At 41.4% G+C, this 13,771-nt stretch overlaps 1 protein-coding gene and 1 long non-coding RNA gene across 7 annotated transcripts in view; one reads left to right on the forward strand and one right to left on the reverse strand.

Moving 5' to 3' along the window:
• Positions 1 to 6,202, forward strand: part of LOC147028582 (uncharacterized) — a 65,137-nt gene extending 58,935 nt beyond the window's left edge. Inside the window, exon 3 of the long non-coding RNA XR_015057612.1 lies at positions 3,438 to 6,202. This is a non-coding gene — a long non-coding RNA (uncharacterized LOC147028582). The remainder of the gene's footprint in view (positions 1 to 3,437) is intronic.
• ARMC3 (armadillo repeat containing 3) overlaps positions 1 to 13,771 on the reverse strand; it is a 69,939-nt gene that overhangs the window by 15,911 nt on the left and 40,257 nt on the right. For 4 of the 6 annotated variants that reach the window (XM_085879132.1, XM_085879136.1, XM_085879134.1 and 1 more), the window contains 2 exons: positions 9,334 to 9,437; positions 5,772 to 5,954 (listed from right to left, as the gene is read on the reverse strand). In XM_085879132.1, coding sequence (XP_085735258.1) covers positions 5,772 to 5,954; positions 9,334 to 9,437 — 287 coding nt within the window. Of the gene's footprint in view, positions 1 to 3,228; positions 3,302 to 5,771; positions 5,955 to 9,333; positions 9,438 to 13,771 lie in introns of all 6 variants that reach the window. The other 2 variants (XM_085879135.1, XM_085879137.1) reach the window with 2 other exon arrangements.

A 13,771-nucleotide genomic window follows, 5' to 3' on the forward strand; every position in this document is an offset into this window, starting at 1 on the left:
GTGATAGCGAGATAAAGGTGTGTACAATGTTCATGGAGACGATTTTTATTATTATTTATTTATTGAAGAAAAATTGTTCCAAAAATAATTTATCAAAAAAAGTGCACAACTTTTTTTTGTTTCCAATTGTCAAAACGCTGTGGCCTTTGGAAGTGTTTAGGAATTCAGCTCCACTCAACATGCTTGCCAACGAAATTTGGTGGTATGTTGCCAGGTTATGTTGCTGGGGACCTGAGTATGTGCCGTTTCAAGATTTGATATTAATCAGACAAGTGATTCCCAAGTTATGGCCATTTATTTACCAACCAATGACAGGACACATGCTGCGTAGGCATGGTCGATGCGCCATTTAGTTACCAATCACAGGACACGCTGCTGCGTGGGCGTGGCTGCATAGGCCGGTGCACGGCCGGCCGACGATGACGTCACGTGCCGTGCTGGTTACGATGGGGATCGATCGGTGCCTTAGTTACCGTGGGGTAGGAGTGCCAATGGGAAATGTCAGCGAATGTCATGGCAAGCAAAGACAGGGAGGTAAACTTGATTTTAATTAACTCTGTGAGTGTAAGTATCACAGCAGTTGTTACTTCAATGCCAGCGATAATTCGTGGAATGATGTGAACATTCCGTATGGGCACGCACTACTTTTGGATAGTGATGACTTACTGTATTCTAATAATTTCTCGATTTCTTATCCGCATTTATAGATAAACACAATGCTCAATCCAGTCGTCGTTTATGAGAGCGAAGGAATGGCCTGTGTGTTTGTTTGAAAGTTTTTTTTTTTTGCATGTACGGACACGCACGTACGGCCACGCGAGAGCGAAGGAACGGCCTGTGTAGTTGTTTCTGGCAAGCAGTTTTAAAGTATATATATATATATATATATATATATATATATATATATATATATATATATATATATATATATATATATATATATATATATATGTAGTATTATTATTTTTTTTGCACGTATAGGTACGTGAAAGCAAAGGAACGGCTTGTGTGGTTGTTGTTTCTGGCACGCGGTTTGATTTTTTTTGCGGGGGGGGGGGGGTGGAGGGTTTGCACGTACGGCCACGCATCTACGGGCATGCACTAGTATATATAATTCCAGCAATCTCTGTGAAAGTGTCTGTGTGTGTGTGTGTGTGTGTGTGTGTGTGTGTGTGTGTGTGTGTGTGTGTGTGTGTGTGTGTGTGTGTGTGTGTGTGTGTGTGTGTGTGTGTGTGTGTGTGTGTGTGTGTGTGTGTGTGTGTGTGTGTGTGTGTGTGTGTGTGTGTGTGTGTGTGTGTGTGTGACCGCTGTTTCTCGACAACCACTGGTCCGATCTAATTGAAACTTGCCAGATATATTGCTGGGGACCTGAGAATGTGCGTTTTCAAGGTTTGATATTAATCGGACAAGTGCTTCCCAAGTTATGGCCATTTATTTACCAAACCAATGACAAGACACGTTGTTGCATGGGCGTGGCCGATGGGAAAGGGAAGCTCAGCCGCGTTTGCTATTACGGGTTACAGCGTACGGACTTCCGGATGGTGATGACTTTGTGTATTCTAATAATTTCTCGATTTCTTATGCGCATTTATAGATAAACACAATGCCCCAAGTTATGATCGTTTTCATATTAGACGGTGTATAAATTTCGGTAACATCAGAGTGAGCTGGTATGCTCCGAACCAGGAAGTAAATTTTTTTTCCCTCTCTTCTCTTCTCTTTTTTTTTTCCTTGCCACGACATTGTGAAAAGGTAAAATACGTTGGCGCTAATTGAATATTTGGGCATTAAAACTAAATTGCGAATAATCGTAACTGCGAATAATATGCGAACTTCCGGGCCACGCACGTACGGGCACGTGAAAGCGAAGAAACGGCCTGTGTGGTTGTTCTTTGTTGCTCGCGGTTTGAATATTTATTTATTCATTTATTTTTTATTGTTTATTTTTTACAGGCACGTACTAGTGTATATAATTCCAGCAATCTCTGTGTGTGTCTATCTGTCTGTATGTCTGTCTGTCTGCGACCGCCGTTTCTCGACGACCACCGGTCCGATCGGATTGAAACTTGCCAGGAATATTGCCGGGGACCTGCGGATGTGTCTTTTCAAGGTTTGATATTAATCGGACGAGCGGTTCCCAAGTTACGGCCATTTTATTGCATTTTTCAGTGTTTGAAAGGTGTATATATCGCAGCTGAAGTGTCCTTCCACCTTATCATGCCATTTTTTTCCCCGAAGATATCTCAGAATAATGATAACAGCATATTAATAATAATAATAATAATAATAATAATAATAATAATAATAATAGCACAATAATTGGCAGTAATAAAAAGAATAACGTGATACAATGATCAATGCCTGTCAACCAATAATGACCAATAAGGTCTGTCAACCAATGACAGGACACGGTGCTATGACGTCACGAATGACGTCACAATTAATGTTTATTTCTTGATTTTTTTTTTTTTTTTGCACGATTGACGTCACAATTCTTCTTCTTCTTCGTTTGGTCTGACGTCACAATTGACGCTGGGGACCTGAGTATGTTTCCCAGGTGTTTCCCAAGTTATGGCCATTTATGATACGGTTGGTCCGATCTAATTGAAACAATGCCCCAATCCAGTCGTCGTTTACGAGAGCGAAGGAACGAAGCTGCACATACTGGCACGCACCTATGGGCACGCACCTACAGGCCCGCACTAGTATATATTACATATATATATATATATATATATATATATATATATATATATATATATATATATATATATATATATTGCACACACACGCCTAGTTTAATTTAACACATATTCTGGGGCATGCTACATTTCGTTCATAGTCTCATCTTCTGTTTAAAAGATTATACCGTAACCAACCTTGCTATCAGGTTAGGCATGCAATCGTGTTTAATGCACAAAATGGGCAATGCACTGGAAAAAAGATAAAGCTACTCGTAAGAAATGGTTATCACTTATTTTCATACTCTTAGGGGTGGTACAAATCATTTGGCACCAATTAAGTTTTGCCACCTTCGGTGGTACAGACATCTGGTCTGGTCTATGGACTATTTGGCACCTGGTCCTATAATTCTATTCTGCTGAGAAAGTCTTACTGCATTTATTCTGTCTTTACCCTTCATTATCTTAAACGTCGATCAAATCACCTCCTTTGAAATTTTAAAGCTCTGTCTCCTCCAGCTGCTCCTCATAGTTTAGTATAGCTCACCCCAGAGTCGATCTCGTAGCTCGATGCCGAACCCTTCTTTTGGCAGCTATGTCCTTCGATGTGGTGACCAAAACTGCAAACAATATTTTAACTACCGTTAAAACTACGTACCTCCTTTGATTTATAATTTATCCTCCTATGAATACAACCTGAAACCTTATTAGCTTTACCTATATCTGCTTACCCTCCGTATCTCTGACCACCCCCAGATCCTTCTCCTGTGTGACACGCTCCAAGACTGTCCCTTGCATCATGTAATCTCTTTTTTCATTATTCTTCCCCATCCCCAGAACCTTATATTTGTTCAGGTTAAAATGAATCTGCCAGTCTTTTGCACAATCTATTGAAGTATCTAGACCTTCCTGAATCTAATTACCCCCTCTCTGCTACCGACCTTATCTCACAGCTTCGTGTCAACAGCAAATTTAGAAAGCAGACTCTTAACCCCACTATCCAAATCGTTGATTTAAAATATGAATAATAATAATCCCAGTTTTGATGCCTGAAGTACCCCACTACTTGCATCCATTCAGCCAGACATCTTCCCCTCACAGCCACTCTTTGTTTCTTATCATGAAGACAGCTTCCAATCCAGTTAGTTACCTGACCAGCCACTCCACAAACCCTCACATTAACTCACAACCTCCTATGTGGAACCTTATCAAATGCATTCTGAACATCCAGATGAACTACATCTACTGCACTTCCCTCATCCACCGAATCAGAAACTGCCTCATAGAACTACAATAAAGTTGTTAAACATGATCTCCCTTTTGTAAATCTGTGCTGATTACATTTAATTGGTTTGAAATTATTCAAATGGTTCCTTTGAGCAGTGTTCCATAATTAACATCAGACCTTTCCTACAATTCAAGTCAAGATAACAGATCGATACAGTGCCTTCAGAAAGTAATCACACCCCTCGACTTTTGTGACATGTTGTTGTGTTACAGCCTGAATTTAAAATGGATTAAATTTAAAGTATTTTTGTCACTGATCTACACAAAATACCTCTTAATGAGAAAGTGAAAACATGTTTTTTGAAATTTTTACAAATCAATTAAAAATTAAAAGCTGAAATGTCTTGCGTCAAGTATTCAACCCCCTGAGTCAATATCTTATAGAAGTACCTTCGGCAGAAATTACAGATTCAAATCTTCTTGGGTATGTCTGTATCAGCTTTGCACATCTGGATTTGGGGATTTTCTCCCATTCTGCCTTACAGATTTGCTCAAGCTCTGTCAAGTTGGATGGGAAGCATCGGTGAACAGCAATCTTCAAGTCTTTCCACAGATTCTCAATGGGATTCAAGTCTGGGCTTTGGCCTGGCCACTCAAGGACTTTCACGTTCATGTTCTGAAGCCATTCCAGTATTGCTTTGGCTGTATGCTTGGGGTCAATGTCCTGTTGGAACGTAAATATTCACCACAGTCTCAGGTCTTTTGCACTCTGAAGCAGGTTCTCCTCAAGGATTTGCCTGCTTTGGCAGCATTCATTGTTCCCTCTATCCTTTTGAGTCTCCACTCTCTGCTGCTGAAAAGCATCCACATAGCACGATGCTGCTACCACCATGCTTCATGGGAGGGCTGGTGTTATATAGGCAATGAGCTGTGTTCGGTGTCCACCAGAAGTAGTGCTTTGCATTCAGGCTGAATAGGGGTTCATAGATGGGAGAAGCTAGGAACAAAGGAGTTGAGGTGTTCAGTCAGTCTACAGTTTGGAAGTTTAACCATGAGGGGGTCACTGGAAGAACACTTGCATGCTGAGGTTGCTGGGGAGGGTCGGAGGACCGAGAGCAGAGGGAGAAATGTTGGAGAAGAGGCGCTGACCTGCCTGCGATGTGAAAGCAACAGACCTTGTGCTTCGGTCTCATCATAGGAGATTCCAATAATGTTGAGAGCTTTACATTCCACAGAATCAAAGAGAAACAGGTGTGATGCTGGGGCTCCAGCCAATAGGGGAGAGCAGTACTCCATTGAGCTATTGACAAAAGCCTTGGAGACTGGAAAGTAGCTCTCATTTTCTGATGAAATATTTGGATCGATCGAGGATGCCCAGTCTGTGTCTGGCTTTGGATGTCAGCTTTACTAAGTGGTTGGCCCAGCAGAGGTCATAGCTGATGATGAGGTCGAGAAGTGCAAAAGACTGAACCTCGCCGAGTGAAAACCTCATTCATCATGCCGCACCCACCATTCATGTTCAAAACAGACAACAAATCAGTTGGCGGGCTCAAGTAATAATGAGTTTGAGCAAGTCATGGAGAACAGACTCAGGCAAATGCATGTTCAAACATCCAGCCTACCTCAAAGAAAGAGGGATGGTAAAAGTGGTGGGATAAATGTCTAGAATAAATTCATAACTACCTACAAGATAAAATTAAACATGTTGGTACCCTGCATGACCCAATAAAATAATATTTACATTCTTAATGTAATTATAATCATAAATAGTAATACATGCTATCATTTAACCATCAACACAACAAATGCCATTTTTGTAAGAATACAAACCTAATGGAAATGAGGATAAAGAGGAAGGCGTACCGTGCTAAGATCACAATCTGCTCTTGCATGCTCATTGATGGCTGGACCATTGTATGGGTCTCATTGATGTAGCCCTGTAGAATTGGGTCAGTGGGTGGCAGCCATTGGTATGAGTTTGTCTGTGACACACCCAATTTGGGCCACTGTTGCACGTTTTCCTCCTCTTTTGACTTGGATAAACTACTGAATACATTAGGTGTCACGTGCAGAGTACATTAGTGTGATGTACACCAAATGTTTGCAGTGTACAGTACTTTACTCAAAATTTTGCCATCAATTCAAAAATTATTTCAATAAAAAAAGCTTTCCACTTCCCATTTGTCCTATGACCTATTTTTAATTCTTTATGAAGAGCAAAATGTGACAATTTCTACAAGACAGTCTTGCTAATCTCATACATTACATGATCTTGCCAAATGAGGAGCGATCAGTGATAAATTTAAGAGCTTTATGTACATTAGCACATTACCCGTGGGGTGATTGCGTCACCTTCCCACCCCCCCCCCCCCCGCTCCGACAGTGTGATGCATACACACATACTTTTACTGTGAGTAAACTCGTGCATGTATTTCTGACAACTCATGACCTCCCCCTCCCAACTCTGTCCTGTCTATGTTCCCTCCCTCCCAACCCTAAGGCATCTATCCCAACCCCACGCTCAAGCCTTCAACCCCCCTCGCCCCCACTAACACACCTCCCTCCCACCGAAAGTCTTGAGCACCACCCCACCCCCCCCCCCAATTCCAAAGTTGTCACATTTTTACTTTCACCCTCCTCCTGTTCATAAAAATCAAATGGGCATTTCCACGTCATAACAGCGGAATATTTAACGCTTTCTGCTTCACTTTCATGCTATCACCGACTTCATAGAAGTGGAAATAACAGCAAACCTGCATATAACCTCCACAGTAAAAGTGCTGCTTGAGAGAATGGCAAAATTCTAAAGGGTTCGAAAGGATAATTCTGAAGGGTTCCTAAAACAAAGGGCTTGGTTTAGAAATTGTGGGTGGAGTGGGGAACTATTCAACCAATGGGTGGAACTCGCATGCCCAGCTCCTTTTATAGTATGGATAACAGGTACAACAACCACAAGCAAACAAGAAAAATAGCAATCAGAGATTGCAGACCATCGCCAGGACTTGTTTCGTGTGGTGTTTGTGTACTGGTGTGTTTCGGAAGTTATAATGGACATAACTGCCACTTCATAACTTCTGGCATGATGACCGGGGTACCAGATGTCCTGTTTTGATGCAACCCCACTTTGATTGGATACCTGGCCCTAACCCATGACGTTCATTATTATTCAATTGAATTCAGAATGGGATTAAAATAAATTCAATTCCAATCAAATGGAAGACCAAATAGGTACAGTCCTGCATTGGAGTCATTAGAAGGAACCCAAACATGCAAAAAGCAAAGATGGAGTCACCAGGAGGAACCTGGATAGGATTCGGTTTCAGCTGCAACTCCTCTACCCTCAAACCCATCCAGGTGCAGCCAAGTGAGACTCACTCAAAAAATATAAATTCAAAATAACCCAGATCAAATAAAACAAAAAACAATTCTGGCTGTATAAATGATTCTTTTGATTTATAAATGATACCCCTCCAAATACAACCTAAAACCCTATTTGCTTTACCGAGAGCTGCCTGGCACTGTGCTACCTGCTTGCCTCCCATATATATTACCATCCCCAGATCCTTCTCCTGTGTGACACGCCTCAAATTACCCCTTGCATCCTGTAATCTCTATTTTCATTGTTGTTTACCATCCCCAACACCTTACACTTGTTCAAGTTAAATTCAATCTGCCAATCTTTTTCCCAATCCATACAAGTATCAATACTTTCCTGACTGATCACCACCCCCTCTGCTATCCACCTCACCTCCAAGTTTTGCGTCATCTGTAAATTTGGAAAGCCTACTCTTCACCCCACTATCCAAATCGTTGATGTAAATACTGAATAGTAATGGTCCGAGTACTGATCCCTGAGGTACCCCGCTACTTACACCCTCCCAGCAAGACATCCTTCCACTCACAGCCACTCTTTGCTTCCTACCACGAAGACAGTTTGCAATCCAATTATCTACCTGACCAGCCACTCCAGAAGACCTCACTTTGGTTAACAACCTCCGAGTGGTACCTTATCAAATTACCATCAAAGTGTACCTTATCAAAGTACCTTATCAAAATGGTACCTTGGTACCTTATCAAAGTGGTACCTTGGTTAGTGGTAACTTATCAAATGCCTTCTTAAAGTCTAGATATACTATGTCCACTGCCTTTCCATCATCCACCCAATCAGAAACTGCTTCATTAAACTCTAAAATATGTGTTAGACAGGAGCTACCTTTGGGAAACCCATGCTGACTACCTTTAAATTCTCAAGTGTTTTGGAGATCTTTCACTTGGGGTAATTCTCAAGCAGTCTGTTGTGCTGCAACGCACACACTAATCCCCAAGCTTATTTCGACACTATGGCGGTTTATAATTTTAAAGTGTATATATATATATATATATATATATATATATATATATATATATATATATATATATATATATATGTATATATGTATGTATATATATATATATATATATATATATATATATATATATATATATATATATATGTATATATGTATATATATATATATATATATATATATATATATATATATATATATATATGTATATATGTATAAATGTATATATATATATATATATATGTATATATATATGTATAAATGTATATATATATATATATGTATATATATATATGTATATATATATATATATATATATATATATATATATGTATAAATGTATATATATATGTATATATATATATGTATATATATATATATATATATATATATATATATATATATATATATATATATATATATATATATATATATATATATGCTTTACAAAGCAAACTAATGCATTATAACCAAACAGTATTAATTCTTCCATCGAAATTATTGTTATTTAGAACAAAAAAAATACACGTTCAATGTTGCAAAAGATATCCCACAATGCACTGCATTTTTAAGATGGCTGCATCCAGTAATGAAGGTTGGTCATGTGTCGATGCAAGAAATCTGGAGAAATAGAGCTTGCACTTTAGCTCTCGTGGATAATACGCACCCCAAATTTTGATCATATATTTCTGGGGGGAAAGTGGGGTTTATACACGAGTGATTACGGTTGAGTATTTGTGTGGGTGGGAAAAAAAAATTCATTCATCGAGGTGTTATGGCTAGTCAACCTTACCAAAGGAACAAAGGGATAGCATAACGATTTGTTTCAATGAGCAAAGAGCCGTATGTGTAGGTCGGACAGGGTTTAATCTCAATGCAGTATACAAATATGCAACAATAGTTATGTTCAATGTGTCAACAAAGAAAACAATAGTATTTTAAAGAAAAGCTAAGATGCATTATTTATGTGAGAAACAATCAACCATATTAATGACATGATCTTGCTAAAATTTCAGAATGGATTGGGAGGTGTGGATGCTGTGTTAATGTAGCTTAGCCACACCAGGAATTAATCTTACTCATCTGCACAGGGTGCAGCGTTGATCAGCAGCGTAGGGCGGTGAACATTCAATGGCATGCGAATCAGTTCTTCCAAAGAGGGTAATTGAGTGTCAGGTCTCAGCTGTTGCAAGAAGGACAACGAGAGCTGATTAGAGAACAGAGAGATAACCTGAAACAAGTGTGCACCCATCCTCAACAATGGATTTTATTCACTAACAGCTGACAAGGATATGTTTTATCACCTTGGGAAATGAGGTGTGGCTGCCATTTGGAACATTAGTCTTTCATCAGAGCATAAAAGCAGAAACAAGTATTCTGCAGCATCCACATCCCAGGCAAGTGAGAAAACTATACCAGGCTAATGTTATGCTTCTCCACTGTCTGCATTCATCTTTCACCTCAGGAAACCTCCCATATGCTTGGAAAAAATATTGTGACGTCCACGGGACTTGAACAGTCCCGCCAACGTAGAATGAGCCGAAACGATGGAGGCGGTTTATCCTTTACAACCCAAAGATGGTGGTTCTAATCGCTCTACCGCAAACGGGACAAGGAAGGTGGCACGAGTCGCTTTTCATTGAGTTAATGATGTTTATTTCTCTAACCAGAAATAAAAAGACTCGGCAAGAGGAGGGATCCGGGGCGATTCGACGGGATGGTGGTGTGGGTTCGGGCGTGGGGAAAACACAAACGATTTCAATGGATATACAAATCTCAAACCCTCTAAGGCGCCAGGTACACACACACACACACACACACACACACACACACACACACACACACACACACACACACACACACACACACACACACACAACGTAGCTGGTCCTGGTGGTCAGGCTGGCCCATGGTGCGGACGCAACAGTCCCTGGATTGGCGCCGGACGAGCTGGCGTTGCGCTCGTCAGGGGCAGGAGACACCGTGGTACTGTCGACCTCCTGGTGTCGGCCCAAGTACGCTCACAGCCGCCAGGGAACCAGTTCTGGCACCAAGTTGCGAGCAGGAGAGGGTGGCAGGAGAGGGAGGCAGGTTCGCCCGCCGTTCGACCCCGTACTCCGAGCCAGCAGAACCCCAGAGCCAACCGAGCTGAGGCACGAAGCACAGCAAGGCCTCGAGACACGATGAAAACCAGGGCCGAATCAGCGCAACAACAAGCACGCTCCCAGCGCAACAGCCTCCACCAAAACAGTCTTTCTGTCCCGATCTTCTTCCTCTTCGCCTTTTCCCCGAACAGAGCCTTTTTATCCTCCAGTCCTCGTCACTTCCAATCGAGCCGTTTATTGGCCCTCCGCCGTCGCCTTCCGCCAATCGTGATCACGGGGCGGAGCCATCCGCAGCACTGTCCTGTTACGTCACGGCAAGCCTCCAGGGAATACTAAAAAGGGTTTACGCAGACACACTTACCCTATCTCGTATCCCTATCTAATTACGTGACAATTATCATTTCCCCCTTAAAGAAATGGACATTTACTAGACAACTTATCACCACTGAATTGCTACTTATTACATCGAGATCCTGGTAAACTCGAACAGCATGGCATACCTAATTAAACATCCTAATTACCCTTTGAATGCATACCCCCCCTCAAACGTAACAATATCATTCAAGTGCAGGCCAGTAAGTCCACTCAGTTTATTAGGCCAAGAGTAATAGTGTATATAGGCCCAAACCTGGAAAAAATTATAACAAGCTCAAAATTTCAGGAAAGATGCCTCTGGGTATGATAAATAACATATAAAAAGTCCCGAAAATCCTCCTTGTGCTTTTCAAGATGTCCACCAAAATGGCCGCCATTTTGTTTTTATCATATCTTAAGTAGAAATGGTAGAAATACAAACAAAGTGTCAAAACATAGGTTTTCAAATACAAGGAAGCCTATAAAATCATTAATTACATGATTAAAACACTCAAAATATCCAAAACCAAGATGGCGACCAGTTTGACCCCAAATATGGCCACCGTTCTCTATTTTATCATATCTTAGCAACCAGATATGGTAGAAATGCGAATAAAGTGTCTAAATATAGGGTTTCAAACACAGGCAATCCATTTAAATCATTAAGTATATGACTAAAACATTAAAAATATCCAAAACCAAGATGGCGGCCAATATGGCAGTAAATATGGCCACTGTTCTCAATTTCATATTTTAGTAACCACTTGTGATAGAAATGCATAGGTTTGAAGACCCAAGCAATCTGATGAAATTATTAATTATATGTTTTAAAAACCCCAAATCCCTCCAACCAAGGTTTTTGCTTTTATTTGTCATTTCAGATAATGCATGTGCCTTGTATAATATGCAAAGAGAAGCTAGGTTTGACTGACGTTGCAACAGTTGGCGATAAGGGCCGCAAAGCACTTGTTTTGGCAAGCTTCAAGCAGGGAGATGGCGTTCATTAAGTACTGAAGAAAACATCACCACTGAGACTTCATGTTGCATGCCGCAAGAACTATACCCGTCAAAGCACAATAACTGCTGAAAAGAGGAAATCACCTGCTACTCTGATACAAGACGAAGAAACACCACAACTGCGATCAGGTGTTTCTACATTTGACATCAAACGCGACTATGTTCTGTTCAGAAGTTATAGCTAATGACTATAAAATAGCGACCAAATGCAGGAAAGTTGTTAGCAACGTTGAAACCCTACAATTCCAGGAAACTCTCTTGAATCATGCCACAAATAGACAAGATGATTGGGGTAATGTTGTTGCAGATGGCAAACGACACGCCTTTGATCTAGTCGCAGCTGAGGCAAAATATCACCGTAATTGTGCCTCAGCATTCCTCGGAGATAAACATGAAAAATCCGTTGGCAAGCCAAATGATAAAGTAAAGGATGAAGCTTTCAAGCAGCTTTGTGAATTTCTCGATGAGAATGACGAATGTCAGTATTCTGTAACAGAGCTTTAAGAATACATGGACCCTTTCTTATATGGTCAAGAAGGATATTCAATGAAGTATCTCAAGATAAAGCTGTAAGAACGTTATAGTGATGATATAACAATAACAAGCATCACTGGGAAATCAAGCATCGTTAGTTTTCGTGACTCCGCACACAAGATTCTCCGTGAAAAGTGGATTACTGAGAAGGTAATTGATGCGGCTACTGAATCCGAACAGATCATTGATATGGCTGCCTCAATCATGCTTAATGATATCCGTTCGAGAGTATATGACTGTGATGAATACTGTACCATGGAGGAAACTGATAATGGAGCTACCTTGATACCAAATTCTCTCAAGCGATTCATTTACAATTTGGTGGAACGGAAGGGTAAAAGTCCCATGGTTACCAATAGAAGATGTACTGCCATAGCACATTCCATAATTTAAGCATGCACACCAAGGTCCTTCATTTTTTTTTTTTGTATACCTTGTCGAGGCTCGTAAGAGAGCTAACACAACGCACAGCAAGGGGGGAATGAGACAAGAGGGGCGGGAGTGGGAAGGACAAAACAGTGGGGAACAGAGACATTAGGAGATCTGTGGAAGGGAGAGGGATGGGACGGGGAACATGGGGAATAGAAGACGGACATTACAGGACTTTCAGGAAGGAAAGCAGGGAATATGAAGGAGGTGGGCTTGGGTGGATTATCGGGGGGAGAAAAGATCGAGAATTTGGATGGGGGATAATAAGAGGTGGTGGTGAACAGCTGTTTTGAAGGCCTGGAGGGAAGAATGGGATTGAATAGAGTGAGGGAGTTTTTTCCAAAGGTGGGAAAAAAGAGGAATGAAAGAGTGAAGGTGAGCAGTGATTTGTGATTTTGGTAGTTTTACCAGAAGGGGGTTGTTGGCGGACCTTGAGCGCCCTGCGAAAATGTGGTGGGGATAAATCGCAGAGAGAGCAGGGGGGGGCGAGGCTGGAGAGGAGACGGTAGAAGACAGAAAGACCACCGACCAACCTGCAGTGATTGAGTGAGAGGCCCAAAGACACAGCCTCATTGCGGGAGATGCCAATGATCTGAAAAGCCTTGGTTTCCACAGTGTGAAGCCGAGAACGGTGAGAGGCAGCAGCACCAGCCCAGAGGGGAGAGCAGTACTCCATCAGGCTGCGGACAAAAGCTTTGTAAGTGGTCAGGAGCTCAGGTGGGCCGAGGAAGGACTTTGCATGACAGAGGATTCCCAGTCGGCGACTGGCTTTGGAGGCGTGGTTTGAAATGTGGCTTTCCCAGGAGAGGTCAAGGCAGATAGTGAGACCCAGAAGCTTGAAAGAAAGGATTTCTTCCAGAGGATGGTTGAGAAAGTGGATGGGGGGGTTTTCTAATCGGTCCTTTCGGAGAGACATAGTGAGTGTGTGAGATTTGTCCAGATTGAAAGACATGTTCCACGTGTTGGACCAGTTGTGATTTTATCCAGATCTGCAGTGAGCGAAGAAGCTGCTGCTTGCCGGTCTGAGGGATGACCGATGGTACGGCAGAGGGTGGAGTCATCAGTCTAGAGATATAGA

The sequence above is a fragment of the Eptatretus burgeri genome, chromosome 4 (genome assembly GCF_056783735.1).
Source record: "Eptatretus burgeri isolate ZD-2024b chromosome 4, Ebu_testis_v1, whole genome shotgun sequence".
Lineage (NCBI taxonomy): Eukaryota > Metazoa > Chordata > Myxini > Myxiniformes > Myxinidae > Eptatretus > Eptatretus burgeri.